Source organism: Ovis aries, chromosome 14, assembly GCF_016772045.2.
Source record: "Ovis aries strain OAR_USU_Benz2616 breed Rambouillet chromosome 14, ARS-UI_Ramb_v3.0, whole genome shotgun sequence".
Lineage (NCBI taxonomy): Eukaryota > Metazoa > Chordata > Mammalia > Artiodactyla > Bovidae > Ovis > Ovis aries.
The window spans coordinates 1,456,463-1,476,152 of record NC_056067.1 but is presented as its reverse complement, the minus strand read 5'-3'; the positions used below and the strand labels follow the sequence as shown (position 1 = coordinate 1,476,152).

The window sequence follows — 19,690 nt, the reverse complement described above, 5'->3', positions numbered from 1 at the left end:
CTTAATAGTTCTGGTGTTAGTCCCCATACTCTCCATATCCTAAGGTTAAAGATCATCAGGCCTGTCTGCGTGTATAGATTCTCAGAAGGAGATGTGCTGTCTGATGAAGTAACTCGATTGTGACCTCATGGCAACGGTGCAGGCTTGGGCCCACACCTGTGTGAGCACCCACATCTGTTTCTGTTCCTTGAGATTTCTGTCTTTTCATTTCTTATCAAATGGCTGAGTGCTTAACTGTAGCATTTTCTTTTTTTGTATTGCTTTTTCTAGAGTTAATTTGTGCTGGTATTGTGGGTTTACTACTTTGTATTTTGTATTTTTCAGGTTTCTGTTCTTCTGAATAGCTACTCTGTCCTTTAATTCTATAGGCTTTTTAAAATTTATGAGAGTAAATTATTGATAATTACACTTAAAAATTCTTTATAACTGTTCAATGAATCTCAGTGACTTAACATCATAATCTTTTTCTCATAGCATTCCTATATTGTCATCTTCTCTTTGTGAATAGAAAAACTAAATCTATAAAGAAAAAAAAAAATTGTCAATGGCAAATCAGGACAGTGAGCGAGATAGAAACCAAACCTGATCTCCAGATTTGCAGTTCACTTACACCTCTGTGGACTGCCACTCCTTCATAAGAGGTGCGGTACTGCGTGCTTACTAATATGAGTCGCTAAATTAGACCGTTGCAGTTAATGACAACTTAAAGGTTTTGAGATTTTTATTATTTCATTTTCCTGATAGGCTTGTTAGTCATTTTCTTCTTCATTACAGACACCCTCAAAACTTCAAGGGCTTTCTGCTTCACGTGTTTCTCCTTGTCCTTGCAGCTATCTGTACATATTCCTCACATGGGGAGTGGCAGGAGTCTGAGAGTACAGGCCCAGCCGAGCGCATTTAAAGCCTCTGCTCGTATCATGCCTGCTAACGTCTCACCGGCCAGAGCAAGTCAGCGGCCTGGCCTGGCATCAGTGGAGCAGGCTGTGTACTCAGTCCACAGCAGGAGGCTGTGCAGAGGTACGAGGATCAAGGGCAAAGGATACCGAATACTATTACGAGTGGAAAGCTGGGAGAGACAACCCAGCCTGCCACTGTGGGGAAGCAGGACGCTAACACGGCCGTTAGTTCGCTACTGTGAGTCCTGGGGCTGTGAGCATGGGGCACTTTTCCCATGAGTAACTTAAATCTTATTTGACTACTTTGAAAATTCTCCGATGCTCTGAATTTCTTTCAAGAATGCCCCTTTAAACCAAAATTATTGTTAATGGAAATGAACACAAGTAGAGATGCTCAGTTCAGTGCAGTTCAGTCTCTCAGTCGTGTCCAACTCTTTGCGACCCCGTGAATCGCAGCACACCAGGCCTCCCTGTCCATCACCAGCTCCCAGAGCTCACTCAGACTCATGTCCATCGAGTCGGTGATGCCATCCAACCATCTCATCCTCCGTCGTCCCCTTTTCCTCCTGCTCCCAATCCCTCCCAGCATCAGAGTCTTTTCCAATGAGTCAACTCTTCCCATGAGGTGGCCAGAGTACTGGAGTTTCAGCTTTAGCATCATTCCTTCCAAAGAAATCCCAGGGCTGATCGCCTTTAGAATGGACTGGTTGGATCTCCTTGCAGTCCAAGGGACTCTCAAGAGTCTTCTCCAACACCACAGTTCAAAAGCATCAATTCTTTGGTGCACAGCTTTCTTCACAGTCCAACTCTTGCATCCATACATGACCACTGGAAAAACCATAGCCTGGACTAGACGGACCTTAGTTGGCAAAGTAATGTCTCTGCTTTTGAATATGCTATCTAGGTTGGTCATAACTTTTCTTCCAAGGAGTAAGCGTCTTTTGATTTCATGGCTGCAATCACTATCTGCAGTGATTTTAGAGCCCCAAAAGATAAAGTCTATCATTGTTTCCACTGTTTCCCCATCTATTTCCCATCAAGTGATGGCACCGGATGCCATGATCTTTGTTTTCTGAATGTTGAGCTTTAAGTCAACTTTTTCTCTCTCCTCTTTCACTTTCATCAAGAGGCTTTTGAGTTCCTCTTCACTTTCTGCCATAAGGGTGGTGTCATCTGCATATCTGAGGTTATTGATATTTCTCCTGGCAATCTTGATTCCAGCTTGTGCTTCCGCCAGCCCAGTGTTTCTCATGATGTACTCTGCATAGAAGTTAAATGAGCAGGGTGACAATATACAGCTTTGACGTACTCCTTTTCCTATTTGGAACCAGTCTGTTGTTCCATGTCCAGTTCTAACTGCTGCTTCTTGACCTGCATACAAGTTTCTCAAGAGGCAGATCAAGTGGTCTGGTATTCCCATCTCTTTCAGAATTTTCCACAGTTTATTGTGAGCCACACAGTCAAAGGCTTTGGCACAGTCAATAGAGCAGAAATAAATGTTTTTCTGGAACTCTCTTGCTTTTCCCATGATCCAGCAGATGTTGGCAATTTGATCTCTGGTTCCTCTGCCTTTTCTAAAACCAGCTTGAACATCTGGAAGTTCACGGTTCACATATTGCTGAAGCCTGGCTTGGAGAATTTTGAGCATGACTTTACTAGCGTGTGAGATGAGTGCAATTGTGCGGTAGTTTGAGCATTCTTCGGCATTGCCTTTCTCAGGGATTAGAATGCTAGTGATGTTAATTGCCATATGTGCTTTGAGAAAGAGGTAGAATTACTGATTGACTGGAAAAAGTGGAAAGTGTAGATGATGAGGGGATAGATAGAAAACTGCCTAAACAAAAGAAAGCTTTCTTGCAAATAAACTGTTAAGCGTTATAAACTAAGCACTTGAAATTGAAATGAAGAGAGCAGAGTTAAGCTAGATTAAGTCACAGTACGGAGGCGGATTTCTGAGACTCAAACACATCAGAAAGGCATTAAAATGTCTATTCTTACTTAGACAAGAAGGGAGAAAGTTCAGAGGTGGTGTGTTATAATCTCACAATTGCCTAGCAATCTAAGTCATTTCTAATATATTTTATAAGTTCATACAGAAATGAGTTTATATGTTAGAATTAATGCCTGTAGTGGAATGAATAGTCCCTCAGAAGCCTTTCTCTTCTTGAAGTGATGCTTGGTGTGTCTGTTTAGCTTGCTAATATTTTCTCTTTTTTGTACTGCCTTGTTTCTTTCCTTGAATAGGGAGAATCTTTTCATTTAGAAAAATGGCATCATTCACAACCTTTGTCAGGAATATTTCATAGAGGGGAGACAGAATTAACTTTGCTTGGGCTGGTTAGAAAGCTGTGGAGACTCGAAGTAGATGGCACTTTACTGCTGTGTGCGTTGTGACAGTTGTGTCTCCTTTACTGGATGAGCAAGGACATTAAGGAAGTGTGTGGCAAAGCTGTGCAGCTTCAAGCATAGCCTCGTCTACTTTCATGTCACTGAAATGAAAGTTCATTTATTCTCTGTTGTGTGCACCTGGCTTTATGAGCAAATTATTCATGGGAATATATAGTTTGTTTTTTTTCAGTGTTATATTTTTGATCATAGACCTGCGAGGTTATGGGCTCCTAAGGTTACAAAAATAGTTCAGGGAGGCCCTGTGTGCCCACCACCTTGCTTCCCCTAATGGTGACAAGAGGCTAACTTGTAATCATTGTCAGACCTTTTCTGCCCTCTTGAGTAAGCCTGCCTTTTTCAGATATCTGACTTTCTGTAAAGCAAGAACGCCTATATTGTGCCTGATCCTCTTTAGCTTTCAGAATTATGAAGTGTCGTGTGAGGATCCTTCTGTCAGTGTTGCTTTAACTCTTTACTACATTCCTCTCCATTTCCCCAGTTTCCAGATTGTACCGTGGATTGCCAAGGGGCTGTGTCTCACCTGCTCTTCTGGTATATTGCTCCTCAGCAATCTAAAAATCTGCTCCTTCTATTGAAAAAATATAATCAGTTGAATATTCAGATTTCTTGTTTTGAGTTTATTTTGCTGGTGTTTGAAAACTTGAGAGGATTTTTTTTTTAACATCGTCTCTCTTTTTTTTTTTTTCCTTTTAGCCTGAAAATGAAATTTCTTCAGACTGCAATCATGTAAGTATGGATTTCCCATAATTTGCCATATGTGTTTTATGTATATGATGGCAGATATTAGGATGCTCTTCCTTTGTTCTGGGAAGCATAATGTTTTCTTAAATGTACTTAATCTTAACAAAAGAATGATCAACCTTATCTAAGGGCCTTGATAAATCTACAAATAGTCCTCCATGGTAGAAACTGGCAAGCTCGGCCAAGTAATATTTGTAAACGTAACTTTTTCTTCAGTTACAGCTGCCATGTGAAATTGTTTCTTTGTAAGTCAGGTTTGCGATTTTAAGAGTTTTGTCTTTTGACGTTATTTCATTTACTCATCATATAGTCGTCTACTATGTGCCAGGCACTGGTAGAAGCTGGACACAGCTAAACGCCTCGAAGATGGAGCCAGGTTCACGCTGGCAGATAAGAACTCCAGAGATAACTGCAGCTAATGCATTCAGTGTCATATCTGTGTCTCCACACTGTATAAAGTCTAACGTTAAAAGGAGCTGACGTGAAATCACATCTGTGCAGGAAGTACCGAATGCTTCGGAAGAAGCCTGTAGGAGTCCAGGGGGCCACAAAAGTGAATTCCGCCCTGGTGGGTTGATGTCCGGAAACATGTAATAGTGGAGATGATACTTGAGTTGTGTCTTCAAAGAGGAGTAGTTACATATCTGACAGTACTGGAAGAAATCTCTCCGCCTCCACATTATTTGGTATTTTGAATGGGAGACTGCAAGAACAGAGAAGCAGATTGGCTGCTTAAGTTGATGACTTACTCTAGGTAAGGTCTAGATAGGTCAGAGATTTAAAGTAAAACACCACAAAAACAGTGGAAGAAAACATGAACGGGGGGGGTAGGGTTTTTAAAATATAACACAACCTCAAAAACTATTTAAAGGGAAAAAGAAAGATTTGTAAGTCTGATTGCATTACTCCTGTGACATCTTGTGATTCAGTTAACCGAATATTATACTTGGTCACATTACCTGCCATTGGCCATAGGCACCGCTGGACAGTCTTTGTCCTTTTTCCTCCTGCTTTAACCTCCATTTCCTAACTCAAGATGTGTTCAGACATTTGCTTCTGTTTCCTGTAATAGTCTTCGAAGCCCTTGAGATTAGACTGTGTGTGATACACCATCAGAAGTGCTAAGCAGATGTTTGAATGAGTCGGTGAATGAGTGATCGTATTCTTTAGTCATGGAGTGAAGCAGTCTGAGAAAAAGGCTTCTCCGTGTCCTGCATCATAGAAAGCCCCTGCTCTGTTTCTCCATCTGAGCAGGGTTTAAGAGCTCATTTTTGCCGCTTTTCAGAAATTGAATCATGTATTGAAATTTTTTAACTGAAGCTGCAAAGATAAAGTAATATTCAGCCCTCACCTGTGAATAGTAATGGCTTTAGGGATTTCATAGTTTGAAGCGTTGAAACAGTTGTGTAAAACAGACCTTATCAGGTACTTGTCAAGTTGAGGGTTTTAGAGGAGTAAAGAAAGATACACTTGGAAATTAGACTCTGGACGACATCCCTTCATAAAAAGCATGGGAAAAGCACTGTTGGTTGTGAAATCTGTACCTTAGCCTTCCAGTTCTGAGTTTCTGCATTAGACTTTTTGATTTAAGAAGAAGTTGACATGTACATCTATTTATATTTTCTTGGAGGAACTCTTATCAGGAATTTTCATTTTTAATTTTTTCTTGACTTACAAAAATTTGTCCTTAAGTAAAAATAGAAAAAAGTATATGTTTGAATGGTAGTGCTTTATTTTGTTTCCACATTTTTTGCTTTTATCTATAAATACAGTAACATTTTAGTCTTACTTTTTGTCCATCAACTGAAGTGTCAATATGCTTTATCTGCCTGTATGATGGAAGTTTGTCATTGCTAGTAACCACTGACGTTAAATTCCATGCTATTCTGAGCTGTCTGTTTGCTTTTTGTGTTTTCTCTTGTGTCTAGTTGCTATGGAACTATAAGCTGAACCTCACTACAGACCCAAAATTTGAATCTGTGGCCAGAGAAGTTTGCAAGTCTACAATATCAGAGGTAGGTGGTGAAAGAAAGAGTTCTGTGGCTCTTCAATGACCTGAAAGAGAAAATAACATCTGTTGACCAGACCAGTCGCTGAGGGAGGAACGAGAGACTCAGCTACTCTGCTTCTCTTGGCATTCACACATGTCTTGGTTCAGAGATAGACCAAGGGGGGGCGGGGGGGGCGTGTAATCAGACTTCTTTTTCTTCATCTGCACTCGCAGTAGGATGCTGTTGATTCAGGCAGGTTGGAAGTCAGGCTCTGTTTGTCCCCAGATGGAGAATACAGTCACTCCTGTCATCAGTGAGTGCCCTCACACATTGCACAGTCTGCTTATGGCTGAGGCGTGTCAGGGTGGTTTCCCGGGAGGCTCATAAGCAGTCCTAAGTGTTTTGGCTGTGCACGTGGGCCAACTGAACCACAGAGGCATATGCTCCAAATAATAAGAGTTAGCATTAGATAGGTTTGTGAAAAAGTTATATATATTGTTATAAATGGATATTACGTATAAAGACGAAAATAATTACTGAAAATGTGTATAATATTACATGTATGCTAATTGGTGATATTTTTCTATTACTTCTCTTGGCTCAGTGTAAATATCAAATGATATTAGTGGAAATTGTGGTACTGAAAATTGTAATTAATTTTCTTTTAGAATTAGTGGTAGAAATTCTATGAAGTTGGGGATTTCTACATACTGAAAGAATCACAAAGGAAATAATTGCTACTTTTCTATCTCAAAGTTAATAATCAGAGATCTTGCATTGTATAGATTTGTCTCAATATGCTTATTTATTTGACTGCTCTGGGTCTTAGTTGTGGGGTCTTTAGATGTGACATGTGGGATGTAGTTCCCTGATCAGAGATTGAAGCTGGGCTCCCTGCATTGGGAGCTCGGAGTCTTAGCCACTGGACCACCAGGCAAGTCCCCTCACTACCTTTTTGATGACTTAGGACCATCTTCTCCTGAGCTTTTAGGGAACACCCTACTCCAACCAGGTAAGTCCTCAGCTTATGCACCTCACTTAGCTCTTTATGGGACCTTGGAGAACCTGGTTTCTTCCTCAAGCCTTCTACTACTGAATCAGATATGCTTTATTCTTTTAAAGCAGTGACCCTTCTTCAAATATGTTGGGGCTTCAGAATAGAATAGCTTATTTTAAATCTTTGATGTTCAGCTTTTAGATTCGGTATTACGTACCTCAAACTCCCTTGGCTCACTATGTGACTAACTATACATTCCAGGTTGAGTGCCGTGTGGAGATTTCGCTCAGAGAATCTGCAGATTCTTCAGAATAACTTCACTCTTTGTTGGTTTCATCTGTCTGTGTTTGTAAAATGAGACTGTTGGGACTTCCCTGCTGGTGCGGTGGTTAAGACTGCCTCCCCTGCACGGGGCACAGGCTCAGTCCCGGCTCAGGGAACCGAGATCCCGCAAGCTGCCCGGGCGTAGCCCGATGAGTGAGGAGACAGCACTGGCTGCCTTGCAGTGTGTGTGCCGCGCTGTGGCCCCCGCGCGATCTTTCGGAGGACGTTGTGGTTGCGTAGCAGATTCGCGCGACAGGGGTGCTTCGCCCGCTATAGAGGGAGGCCGCACTGCAGCCGGAAAGGTTAATTATCAGGAAACATAGAGCACGTTACTCTACATCTCCCTCTTTCCTGACTTTGGAGTCATTCTTCCAAGGAGGAAAACAGCATCATAAAACCACTGAAGACTGCAAACCGAGCTTTTCATTTACTCTCCACGATTGGGTCAGATATTGTCTGCTTTCCTCTCGCATTATGTCAAAAGTAGAGGCACTGTAGCGTTTCTCTAGTGGTTTCTTAAGAATCTGCTCCCCAGCCGCATCAGACTTTACTTCCATTCATAAATATGTTGATGATTTAGTGCTGTTTTTCATTGTCATTCTTAGAAGTTTTTTGTTTGTTTGTTTTTAAACTTCTCTCCAATACAATGGTTGGAAAAAGGCGTAAAATTTTAATTCAGACACTACCTCTGGTTGTAATTGGTGGTGGACCAAAATACAAATAGGTACAACATCTCCGTGTTTCAATAAAATCTCAGGTGATTGAAGCTAAATATACATTTAATTCAGGCTTGAATTCAAACTGTCTAGCAGTCTTTCTTCCGATTTTAAACCATCGATTGCCTAGTAGAGCCTGTCTGAATACTTGCTCTTCATTGTTTTAAAAACCCAGGTGTCTTCCAGTAGGCCTGTTTTTTCTCATGCAGGGCTTTTTTCATTAGTTGAATTATAACCACTGAGATTTTTAAGCAGTATTTCTCCTTTTACTTTTGAAACTTATCTGTTTTACTTTTTAAAAAAATCACAAACAGAAAAGCCCTTTGCTTGGAAGTACATTTAGGGCCCTCTTCTTAGGCATCATCAAAAACAAGAGCCCAGGGTTAGACTGGAAGAATTGCATTCAGCTTGTTGACTGTTGACGATCTCTGCTGCCTCTTGAAGCCAGTGGGAGGCTGTTTAATTTCCCAAGTTTGCTTCTTTGAAAATAAACACAATTTTCTCTCTTGAACTGAGTCTGTGACTTGCTCTGGATTTGATACTGGGGTTAGGCATGAAGAGACCCAGTGGCTTATAGGACTATTAGTGTGTGGTGTGTCCTTCACCCTGTGCCTTCTGGAAAAGGAGATTGTATTTGTCTTATCAAGCGTACATATTTACCAGAGGTGGTATAAGAATGGAGAATGGTCTCTGTTGGTCAGAAAAAAACCAACGAAACATTCCCTTCTCATTTATATTAAAAATAAACATTTACATTCGGCTCCTTCCTCTTGTCAAAACTGCCGTTTTTGTTTGTTTTTAATTTCTCCAAATGCAGTAGACGTTTTCCAAACAACCCTCTGTGCTTTATAATTCAACCTTAAAACCCTGTAAGTAGATTGCACTTTTTATGATTGAACTTCAACATTTTTAGCCTAATTTCCTTCCTTAGCACTTGTGGTTTTGGATGCGCTTTGCAGAGACACTACCCATGTGGGGCCACTTTTGCTTGATCCACTAGACCATATGTCTAAACGACCCAAATTAGAATTGCAGTGGCCTTCCCCTCCCTGGACTTCTTGCCAGACTGCACTGAACATCATTTTTAAACATGTTTCTGTTTCAGACCACAGTGGTGAGGCTGGGAGTCTACTCAGTTAAAAAACATGCCCATTTCCTTTTCTACTTTAATTCTGCTCATCTCCATCAGTTAGGCCTTCAGTGTTATTTACAAACACATTAAGTTGAAATTTATTTGCCAGACGTTAGAAATGGAAAGTAAATAGTCTGCCTCTTTACAGAGTTAAATCCTTCACATTTTTTCCTTCTCTCTTACCTATTTTCTAAGTAAAGTAGCACTACAGAAAAAAAAAAAAAAATGCCCAGACCCATAGTTAATTCAGAACACATTAATGTCATGTCGAGAGGTAAAATAGTACAACCCCCCTTTAATAATTAGGCTTATCTAACAATAATAGTTTGCTGTGTAGGTTGGCATGAGATAGCAACTGGACTTTAGTTCTGCACCTGTTTTTCAGACCTATGCCTTAGATTAATCTTATCACTATCCATTGCATTCTTTGCATGGGTAATGGTAATTCTCAGTAGACTCATTTTTAAAAGAGCTGTCAAAAACTCTTTTCAATAAAATACATTTTAAGAAATTTTCTCAATAAACTGAATTTTTTTATTTTTAAAAAAAGCTGTTTTACTTCATTTAAACCTGGATTTTACCTAAGCATTTGTTTAGGTATTTTCTTGCAAAACACATTAATAAGATATTTCCTAGGAAGCGCAAAAGTCTTAACAGCATAGCACACACACTGTTTCCTTTACAACAAAAGCATTTCTCAGTGTTTTCCTTTTCTTTCTTTCAAGAAGAAAAAAGAAGATGTCATTCTCTCTTTCATAAAGGTGGTTTGATAAGAGAATAGAATGCTTTCCTAAAACAGCCACTTTCCTTTGAGCAGATCAAAGAGTGTGCTGATGAACCAGTTGGAAAAGGTTACTTGGTTTCTTGCTTGGTGGATCACCGAGGCAACATCACTGAGTACCAGTGCCACCAGTACGTCACCAAGATGACAGCTATCATCTTCAGTGACTACCGGCTCATCTGCGGCTTCATGGATGACTGTAAAAACGACATCAACATTCTGAAGTGTGGGAGCATTCGGCTTGGAGAAAAGGTACCTCTCTCCTTCACTGGCTTCACCAAAGGGATCTTACAGATTTGATGAATGAACAGCTTTGTATAACTGGCATGGAGAAGATTCAGAGCTGGCGCTGGACTCAAAGTTGAGGTCCAGACAGCCCCAATATCTAAGGCTAGTTTGCCTGTGGATGCACTTTATCTGTTTGTAACCAAGCGTTTCAATACTGCATGGGGAAGTAGAGGAATTAATATCTGCTAAGATTAGTATTACCTTCAAAATGCAAAACCAGCTACCACTTCTTACCTGTAATGTTCCTCTGGAAAAAACTTTCTATAGTCTTGAGGGAAAAGTAGTTGGATTAGGAGAGACTCAAGTTCTCTAACCATTCTTACCATACCTCACTGTTGTCTACAAAAATTACTTAATAAACACACCAGTACAAAAGATAGCATATTTAAATATTAGAAAATTTTAAAATATGTGAAGGGTACTTACTAGCTTGCCAAAAGAAAGGTACTCTGTAAATAGGATATGTGTTATCTTCATGTCAGAACTAGTTTTAGTAAAGACAGGAAAGACACTAACTCCCTAGTTTCTTCCTCCTTAATTATATGTGATCTTTCTTTGTTCTTATTGGTCTGTTGTCCAGAAGATCACAGTGGAGGATCAGTCAGGTTTGTGCCTAATCCGTTTGCTCAGCAGAAGTGAAAACTCCTGAGAAGTAGTAGGTGTTGGCGGGAGAGGTAGCTGAGAGCTGTGGATGGCATCAGCTATTAATTGCCGCTGCTCGTTATTCTGTTTAGGGAGTACGAGAGCAAAACCTGTTTGTCTCCTTGCCCTCTGTTTGTTCAGGGCACTGCTTGCAGGCCTCCATTCTCGGCCGGGACATGGTGGTAGAGTTCTGGAACTGCACGCACCAGTTCAGATGAAGCTTTGAGGGCTGGTCTTTGTCTGGCTGTCACCAAATACCCTTTGCTTCCAGCGCAAGGCTCTGGCCCTTTCCCAGGGCACCTGAGTCGATCTTGAGAGCTCTGTGGACTGGCATACAGCTTCTAGGCAGCTCATGAGAGGCCAGTTTTAATAAAGAAGACTGATTCTTGGCTTTCCCAACACATTTTAGAAATGGCACAAAAGCACGTAAGTCACCCTGATAATTCAAAAGCTCCTGTGACTTTATTTATGGTGCTGAGGATTAATATCCAATTCCATCTCACTCTTAAAAATCTTCACATATGTGTTCCAGACACTTTTCAGGAATCAGTGATGGCACATTGTCATATTTGTGGTCAGTGGTCCGTGCTGTAGAACAGACCATTATAATCCACCTCTCCCTACAGTAGCTCTTCCCCATTGCCCACCAAGATAGTTGCTCACTGGCTTCCCAGTAGCAATCTGGATTGTCCAGATAAAACCTGCTTTGGGCTGTGTGTACGAGTTACTAAATCTGTATTGACTTGAACAGTGGCAGAAAATAGTAGTGCCAGAGCCCCAAGATGTGACAGTGAGTGCTGATTTTTCAGCTTTGTTAAAATAACAAAAAATGTTATAGGGGGCATCCAAAAGCACATGTTTGTAATTCTCCTCGTTTGTTTCACGTGCTGGTTAGATGGATTTCTCTTTATACCAGGCCCTCACCTTAGCACCCTAGAGGGGCTTCTGGAAAAGCGTGTCCCTTTCTGCACGTGTGTGTGTGCGCACGCGTGCGTGCGTGCTCAGTTGTGTCTGGCTCTTTGTGGCCTGACTGTAGCTCACCAGGCCCCTCGTGCTAATGCCACAGCCAGGTCTAAAAATGATGGCAGTCTGTCGTCAGCCCTCCCTTGCCTTTTCCAAATATAATTGACTTCTCTGAAGTCAAGTTATTTAGATATGGAAAATTATTCTGAAAATTAATAAATCAGCTTCTGACCGCAGAAGAGAACACACTCATCAGGTTTAAATTTGTTTGAAAGACTGAAGCTTGCAGCTTCCTCTGTGCCTGGCTTTCAACTGACCTCCAAAAGTCAGAGAAGAGGGCTCATGGTTAATCTGTTAGTACCCTGCCTCTTGTATGAACATGATTGGAAAACATAATGATTTTTTTCAGATTATTAGAATATGTAAATTTTAAAAATAAAAGCTATATATTTAATAAAACTTGGAATTTTCTAGATAAATATTTTTTAATAGTTATTTTTAAAAAGAAAAAGCAGATCTTTGAAAGTAGATGTAGATAATTCATATCATCTGAAGAGAAAGCAGAATGCGACATCCGGTACAGGAACTCAGCTGTGGACATGTGCCTCCTTATTACTCCGTTTATACTTTTCACTCAGCAGTTGTGCCATTGTTTCATTCTCGCCTTTTAAAACCAACTGCTGTGAATAGTTCAGAGGTTCTTTTTGTCTCTATCTAGAGAGGTAGATCACAAAAAAACATCGCAGATGCTGAAGTGGAGAACAGTTAATAGCAGAGATGAAAACTGAGTTCTTGCCCGTTTTCCTGATTTGTGTTGTCATTCTCTGGTCTTTCAAAAATATATATATTTTAAAGCACAAGATGTATGGAAGAAAAAACATTACCTACTGAGCTGCTGAGCACTTACACGGACACTGTATACTAGCTTTAAGACTGACATTTGTCTCACCACGGTAGAATTTAAACTCACTGTAGCTCCGTTTACAGGATCATTTGTTATGCATATGTCAAGCTTGCCTATTAAGAAGTTGCCGTTTTAAAATCTAAGCCCGAGTAACTTCATTTCTTGTAGATTAAATGCTGGGTACAGTCCCTTGCTTTCATTTGTATTCAGTAATAACCCTACAGTCTTCTTTATCAAATATTTGCATACATTTGAGTTTTGTAACTCAAACTGGCTGACCTGGAAAGCTCAGAGACTCTGGGGAGCTGAGAAGAACTCCTGAAAAATCTTTGATTTGAAAAAATTTTCTAAAGTTACGATAATAATAAAAGAGAGCATCTAACGGAGGTGATGTTCGGGCCTAATGCCAGTATGTGGTGCTATAACTGCTAGAATTACAATTGCATTTCCCATTCCTTAGAGGGTCTCACACCATGATGCTGCTATGTTTAAACAGTTGTGAACCCTAAGTGTACAGAGAAACGTTTAGATTCATTGCAGGGAAATCATTTCTTGACCCTGTGAAGCCGGAACTAAAGGCTAAGTAAGTCTAAATGGAGAAGTGACTAACGTGCTGTTCTTTGCAGCCTCTTCTGTATGATTATGACCTAACTGCTAGTGACCATCTCAGTAAGGTGTTTTATGAGCTACTTGACTTTGGTATAAGACATTATTTTATACCATAAAATCATATGTATCATAATCTCTTGTAAACTGTAAATAATAAGTGATTGATATGTTTCCAAATCTTTGTTGTCACAGGTTTGTTTTAAGCCTGAATTTGTGGGGTTTGTGTCCACTTTCCTCTCTCTCCTTATCTTTTTTTCAGTTGTCCATCAGAATTTTTTTTCTCCCTTCAGAATAACTCCCTAATAATACTTTTTGGTACTCAGATCTCTAAGCACTGGATGGAATCTTCAAGCTAGTGACAGAGTTTGAGCTACAGACAGAAAATAGGAAGGCACGAGAATATGCCAGTGTAACGCGCTTCCTGATCTTTTCTGGACCAAAACACCTTTTGAAATTTAATGAAAGCTATGAACTCTCCTCAGGAAAAATGCACATAACCCACATACAAACTGTAGGAGTTTCATGGAACTCCAAGGTCCAAAAAAACACTGGTGGACTGTCAGCTGGGTGCCGGACGTTCTGCAGCTCTGGTTACTCAGCTGCACTGTAGGTTCCACAGCTCTTATTCCCCTTCACGGGTGTGTTAGGAGAGAGCATGAACATTTTCTAGAAAGTACTTGGAGATTAATGTGCTATGGGACAAACCCTATTACAGCAAAAGGGAAAAATACATAGTTTCTTGTTGAATTGAAATTTTAGTAAAACAAGTGTTTCCCTACCTAATTTTAGGAGTCTCATGGCTTCATAAATGTGGTATTTTATTATAATGAGATCTTATGTGCCTGTGTGTGTATATGTGTCAGTAAATGATAACACTATTTTCTGTTGCTTTGGTTTGCTGTATTTATAGATATACCTCTCAAGTTTTTGAAGCATATCTTCTGAGTATAGAAGATTAGAACTCTGAAAATGTTTAGGGAAGATTTTTCCTGTTGTGGTTGCTATGGGGTTGATGCAATGTACACTTGAAGATAATTGGATGGTTTTAGGAAAGCTCTCAAAAGCAGTTTGTATACTTGGTGGTAATCTTGTTAAATCACATTAAGATAAATCTGAAACATCAAAGTGAACATTACTCTAAAAGTGGGGGTCTTTGTGGACAATAGAAAATAGAGAAGGAGGGTCTCTATAGCATATTTCCTCACTAAATTTCTTGGTTTGTCCTATTTTTTAAACTCGACTAAAGCACTGTTATTTGAGAAACATGTAGCTCTTAGAGGTAAATGAGCAGGGATTCTTTAAAATTGCGATGTTTTGTGGCGTCCCAGGTGTGGGTTCAGTCTCTGGGGAGCCAAGATCCCACATGCTGTGTGGTGCAGTCGCAGAAAAAGAAATTCTGACATTTTAAACTCCAAAAGTCAGGTTTCTGTTTCTAGTGCAAACTGAACGGACTTAGATTTCCCAGGATCTGTATTTTCTGTTTATAGTATTAACAGTCTTACCAAAGATTATCAAGGACATCTTCTGTAACTTCCACAATGAGATGGACCCCACCCTGTGCCTCAGTAGAACACTGGTAAACTTCTGTGCTGAGGTTTTTTGTTGTTTTTTGTTTGTTGGTTTTAACTAAATGATGTTTATTTTGAAGCTCATCTTGGTGAGAGTTTTGAAATGGTTGTATCCTTGCTATTTTAGGATGCACATTCACAGGGCGAGGTGGTGTCATGCTTGGAGAAAGGCCTGGTGAAGGAAGCGGAAGAACGAGACCCTAAGGTTCAAGTCTCTGAACTCTGCAAGAAAGCCATTCTGCGGGTGGCAGAGCTGTCCTCGGACGACTTTCACTTAGACCGGCATTTGTATTTTGCCTGCCGAGATGATCGGGAACGTTTTTGTGAAAATGTGAGTCAGCTCAGAAACTGTTCTTCTTTGCTTCCTTTTCTTCCTAGTTTCTTTCTTTTCTTTCTTTCTTTCTTTTTTTTTTTTGATACTTGATTCCAAAATTAAACCAACGCTGTCACATGTAGAAAAGCCATTGAAATGGAAGGTGGAGTAGGTCCCAGGAAAACAGGAAGTTATCTGGGTACTGGCTGCTCAGGCCAGAGGTGATATCTAGGGAACACTTGGTGTCAGTCTCCACTGCAATGTTCTTTCTACTTTATCTCACTTCTCAATTCAGTTCTTGGAAGTCTGTTTTACATATAGGAATCCTATCTTACCAGGGAATCCCATTCACGTATATCCCATGGCTAAAACTTGGCCATATTACATATTTATGTTGAGGTGGTTTGGGCTAAGATGAAGGAAAAAGCAGACAGCCAACTTTTAAAACCAAGTCCTTGGTTACTCCCTGCATACTCTATAGAACAACTTTCTAACCCTGTAGTCAGAAATAATCGCCACCTTTACCACAAAGGACTGAAGAGTGTCTGGTGTATGTTCCCACTCTGTCTGCTGTTGTGAGTTAATATAAGGGAACCACTGAACAGAGCCACTGCCAGAGCTTTACCGACGCTGATGTTAAGTCATAAGAAGGGAGACTCATTGGCCCTTCTCTTGGCTCACTAATTAACAGTAAGTGCATCTGGGAGCACGTGACAGGAGCCAGGTGCCATGGGAAATTTTTCTTCCGTATTTACTGCAATCATTGTTTTCTTTCAAAGGCTGCTAAATTTTGTAAACGGCTGAGTCATGTGTTCAAAGATAGTCAGCATTATAATAATTTAATAGAAGGTCCTATATAAGATTATGAATTATGCCCAGCGTGACTACTTAGCTAGTGATGATGGTGATGGTGATGGTGATGGTGTTGTATTCCGTCTTACAGACACAAGCTGGTGAAGGCAGAGTATATAAGTGCCTCTTTAACCATAAATTTGAAGAGTCCATGAGTGAAAAAGTAAGTATTTCTTTGAAACAGATCAGCATTTTATTCATTTTCCTAAAAGCTTTCTCAGATCCTCTCAAACAATACAAACTCATACCAAAATATAAAATACTGATACAGCTTAACCTTTCAGAGATAAAATACTGGGCCTTTAGTAGGAAACCAAAGCATATTAAATGTGAACGAAAAAAGTGAAGCTTCTCGTGATATCTGGACTTAGGGAAGTCAATGGGGAATCAATTTGGGGAGTAAAATCAAAGAATTTTAGTCAAAGTTACACTGAACCCATCCCTATGTACTCAAGAAGTTTCGACTAACCAAACCAGTGTGCTTCATAGGCAATTAGCGACTGAATTTCTCAGCAGCTGCCTCATTAAGCATTCTCATTACTGTAAGTCCTCTGTCCCTCAATGCATGCAAGACTCTTATGATTTTTAAAAGTAATTATTTGGGGCCTTGGTGTCTTGTCATTTACTTTCCTGTGCAGCTGAAGAACTATTTTTTATTTCAGTTCTTATATCATTTACTGTTGAATAATTAACAAGTACAAGAGTGGAACTTCCAGGGTGTTATGTCAGTTGCCACTTTCATTCTGGTGAAATTTACTTTAGGGATATTTGTTGAAGAGGAAAAGAATACATTGTCAAGTTGATGTGTGAGAATCTACCAAATATTTATGTGTTTGGACAGTTGCTATTGCTGCAACAATCAGCAGCTCACCATAGAATTCCAGAGTTGCCCACTCATACATCGCTCCTTCTTGCCACTCTGTTTCAGCACACCTGTGCTCATTTTAACCAGACTCAAACACAGACATCTTGCTAACGACTGCAGTTGCTTATTGTGCCTGGCCATGAGCCTCTGCTTGTCTTAGAGGCACATGTGAGCGGCTGGACCACGTGAGCAGTCTCACAGCTCTCCTGCTGCACTCTCTCCTCAGTGTCGAGAAGCACTAACAACCCGCCAGAAGCTGATTGCCCAGGATTATAAAGTCAGTTATTCACTGGCCAAATCCTGTAAGAGTGACTTGAAGAAATACCGGTGCAACGTGGAAAACCTTCCCCGGTCCCGGGAAGCCAGGCTGTCCTACCTTCTGATGTGTCTGGAGTCAGCTGTGCATAGAGGTGAGAGTTCATTTCTTTTTATCTTTTTCCACTCCTTTTTGGATCTTTCCTCCTGTGTTAGCTCTTTTGAGTATACCTGTCCCTATGACTCAAGAGTCTTTCTATGGAAGCAGAACTCTAGGCTGATTGCTTGGAGGCCCTCAGTCTTGTTGAAGGCCTTTCCTCTTAATGGCCTTAAATTCTGTTTTTCTTTACGTCCCAGCTTTTTTTTTTTCTAAGTTTTATTTCTCAAATTCAAATTTTAATTTTTAAAATGCTTGTTGCACAGCAGTTTTAGGAGAGTCAGGGAAGTATAATGATTTAGCACATTAGCTTTGGGTCAGAGAGACTTCAAATTATGACTCTTTCAGCAAAAACTTAACTGGCTGGGTGACCATTGTTTATGCTTCTTAATCTCTCTGAACCTCACTTTTCTGTCTGTAAAACAAAAACACATTACCTGTGTTGAGGTGTTCTTACAAGGACTGAACATATTTGACATAGCACTTAGCATATGGTAAGTGATAAGTACTATTATTAGTCTAACGGTGTTTATGAAGCAATTAAACCGAAAAGGAAGAAAGGATTATCTCATAAGGTCAGACTCAGAGTCTGTTCAGTCCAAAAGTGAATCCTTGACAAAGGAATCAAGAAGGATGTTTAAAGGTCAGGGTCCTTAAGAAAGAGCACCTCTTGGGCCCTTCCTGGAGGCCCGGTGGCTGAGGCTTCGTGCTTCTGTAGGGTCAGGGTCCTTAAGAAAGAGCACCTCTTGGGCCCTTCCTGGAGGTCCAGTGGCTGAGACTCTGTGCTGCTGTTGCAGGGGTGAGGGTTTGCTCCTACATGCTGCATGTTTTGGCATAGCCAAAAAATTTTTCAAAAAAGGAATATTTCTTAATGTGGACTATAGGCTATTAAAAATGAAGTTCCTAGTGGCTTAATTAATCATGCCGGGACAATTTACTAGTGATTAAAAGTTAGGTGGGAAAAGATCAGTTGTTAAAGCTCAGAAGTTTGTGGTGATTTTTTTTTTTTTTTAAATCTGGGCAGTTAAAATCTCTTAAACTTAAAAGCCAGTAGAATAGCAACCAGAGAGAGTGCATGGTCTTGGACTGACTACCAAACAAAGGACATTTTGAAGGCAATTTGGAGAATTTTGATTATGGTCTGGGTATTTGATGAAATTTTCCTGAAATGTAAAGGTGGAGATTGTTGACTAGTAAAGGCACATCATAAAACAGTATGACATCTAATTTGGTATTTTTTAAAAAAATAGATAATCTTCTTAAACTGCAAATTAACAGGAAACACAAAAAGACTCAACAAGTACACGCCATAGGCTATGAACAGATAATTCATAGAAGTTATATAGATTGTTGCGAGTCCCTGGTGGCTCAGACAGTGAAGAATCGACCCACAGTGCAGGAGACTCAGGTTTGATCCCTGGGGCAGGAAGATTCCCCTGGAGAAGGGAATGGCTGCCCACTCCAGTAATCCTATTATCACTAAGAAGTCTGACCACATTGAGTGCTGGCAAGGGTGTGAAAGGACTGGAACTGCACTGCTGATGGGAATTTAAATGGCACAGCCACTTTGGAAAGTAGCTTGCCAGTTTCTTAAAAAAGTTCTGTATACATCTACCTTATGACCCAGCCGTGTAACTCCTAGATGTTTACCCAAGAGATGGGAAACCACATGTCCATATAAATTTTCGTGCATGAATGCTCATAACAGCTTATTTGTAATAGCCCAACACTGGAAATAACCCAAATGTCCATAAATGGTTTAAAGAATTTTAAACAAATTGTAGTATAACCACATAATAGGATGATATTACTTGGCGGTAAAATGGAACACACTATTGATTCATGGTTGAAACTCAAAAAGTCTGAAGTCAGACCCCAAAGAGGAGTTCATACATAGCATGTGATTCCATCTATATGAACCTTTATATGAACTTTATTGACATGAGCTTCTAAAAACTGCAAACTAGTAAACCAATCTGTAGTCATAGAAAGCAAAGCAGTGGTTGACTGGGCATGAGGTGAGTGGTAGAGAGGAAGGGGAGGGATTCTAAAGGAACATGAGGAAACTTCTGGAGTTGATGGATATATGTTCAGTATCTTGATTATGTCGATGGTTCCACTGATGCGTATGTATGTCAGACTTATCCAGTTACATGTTTTAAAAGTGTAGTTTGTTACGTGTCATTTATACGTTGGTGGTAAATAATTCACCTACAATGCCGGAGATGCAGATTTGATCCTTGGGTCAGGAAGATCCCCTGGAGAAGGAAATGGCAACCCGCTCCAG

At 40.2% G+C, this 19,690-nt stretch overlaps 1 protein-coding gene across 1 annotated transcript in view; it reads left to right on the top strand.

The window, feature by feature from the left end:
* Positions 1 to 19,690, top strand: part of GLG1 (golgi glycoprotein 1) — a 121,854-nt gene that overhangs the window by 69,652 nt on the left and 32,512 nt on the right. Inside the window, exons 2-7 of the mRNA XM_015100366.3 lie at positions 3,999 to 4,031; positions 5,975 to 6,061; positions 10,024 to 10,239; positions 15,089 to 15,292; positions 16,218 to 16,289; positions 17,218 to 17,401. Coding sequence (XP_014955852.2) covers positions 3,999 to 4,031; positions 5,975 to 6,061; positions 10,024 to 10,239; positions 15,089 to 15,292; positions 16,218 to 16,289; positions 17,218 to 17,401 — 796 coding nt within the window. The remainder of the gene's footprint in view (positions 1 to 3,998; positions 4,032 to 5,974; positions 6,062 to 10,023; positions 10,240 to 15,088; positions 15,293 to 16,217; positions 16,290 to 17,217; positions 17,402 to 19,690) is intronic.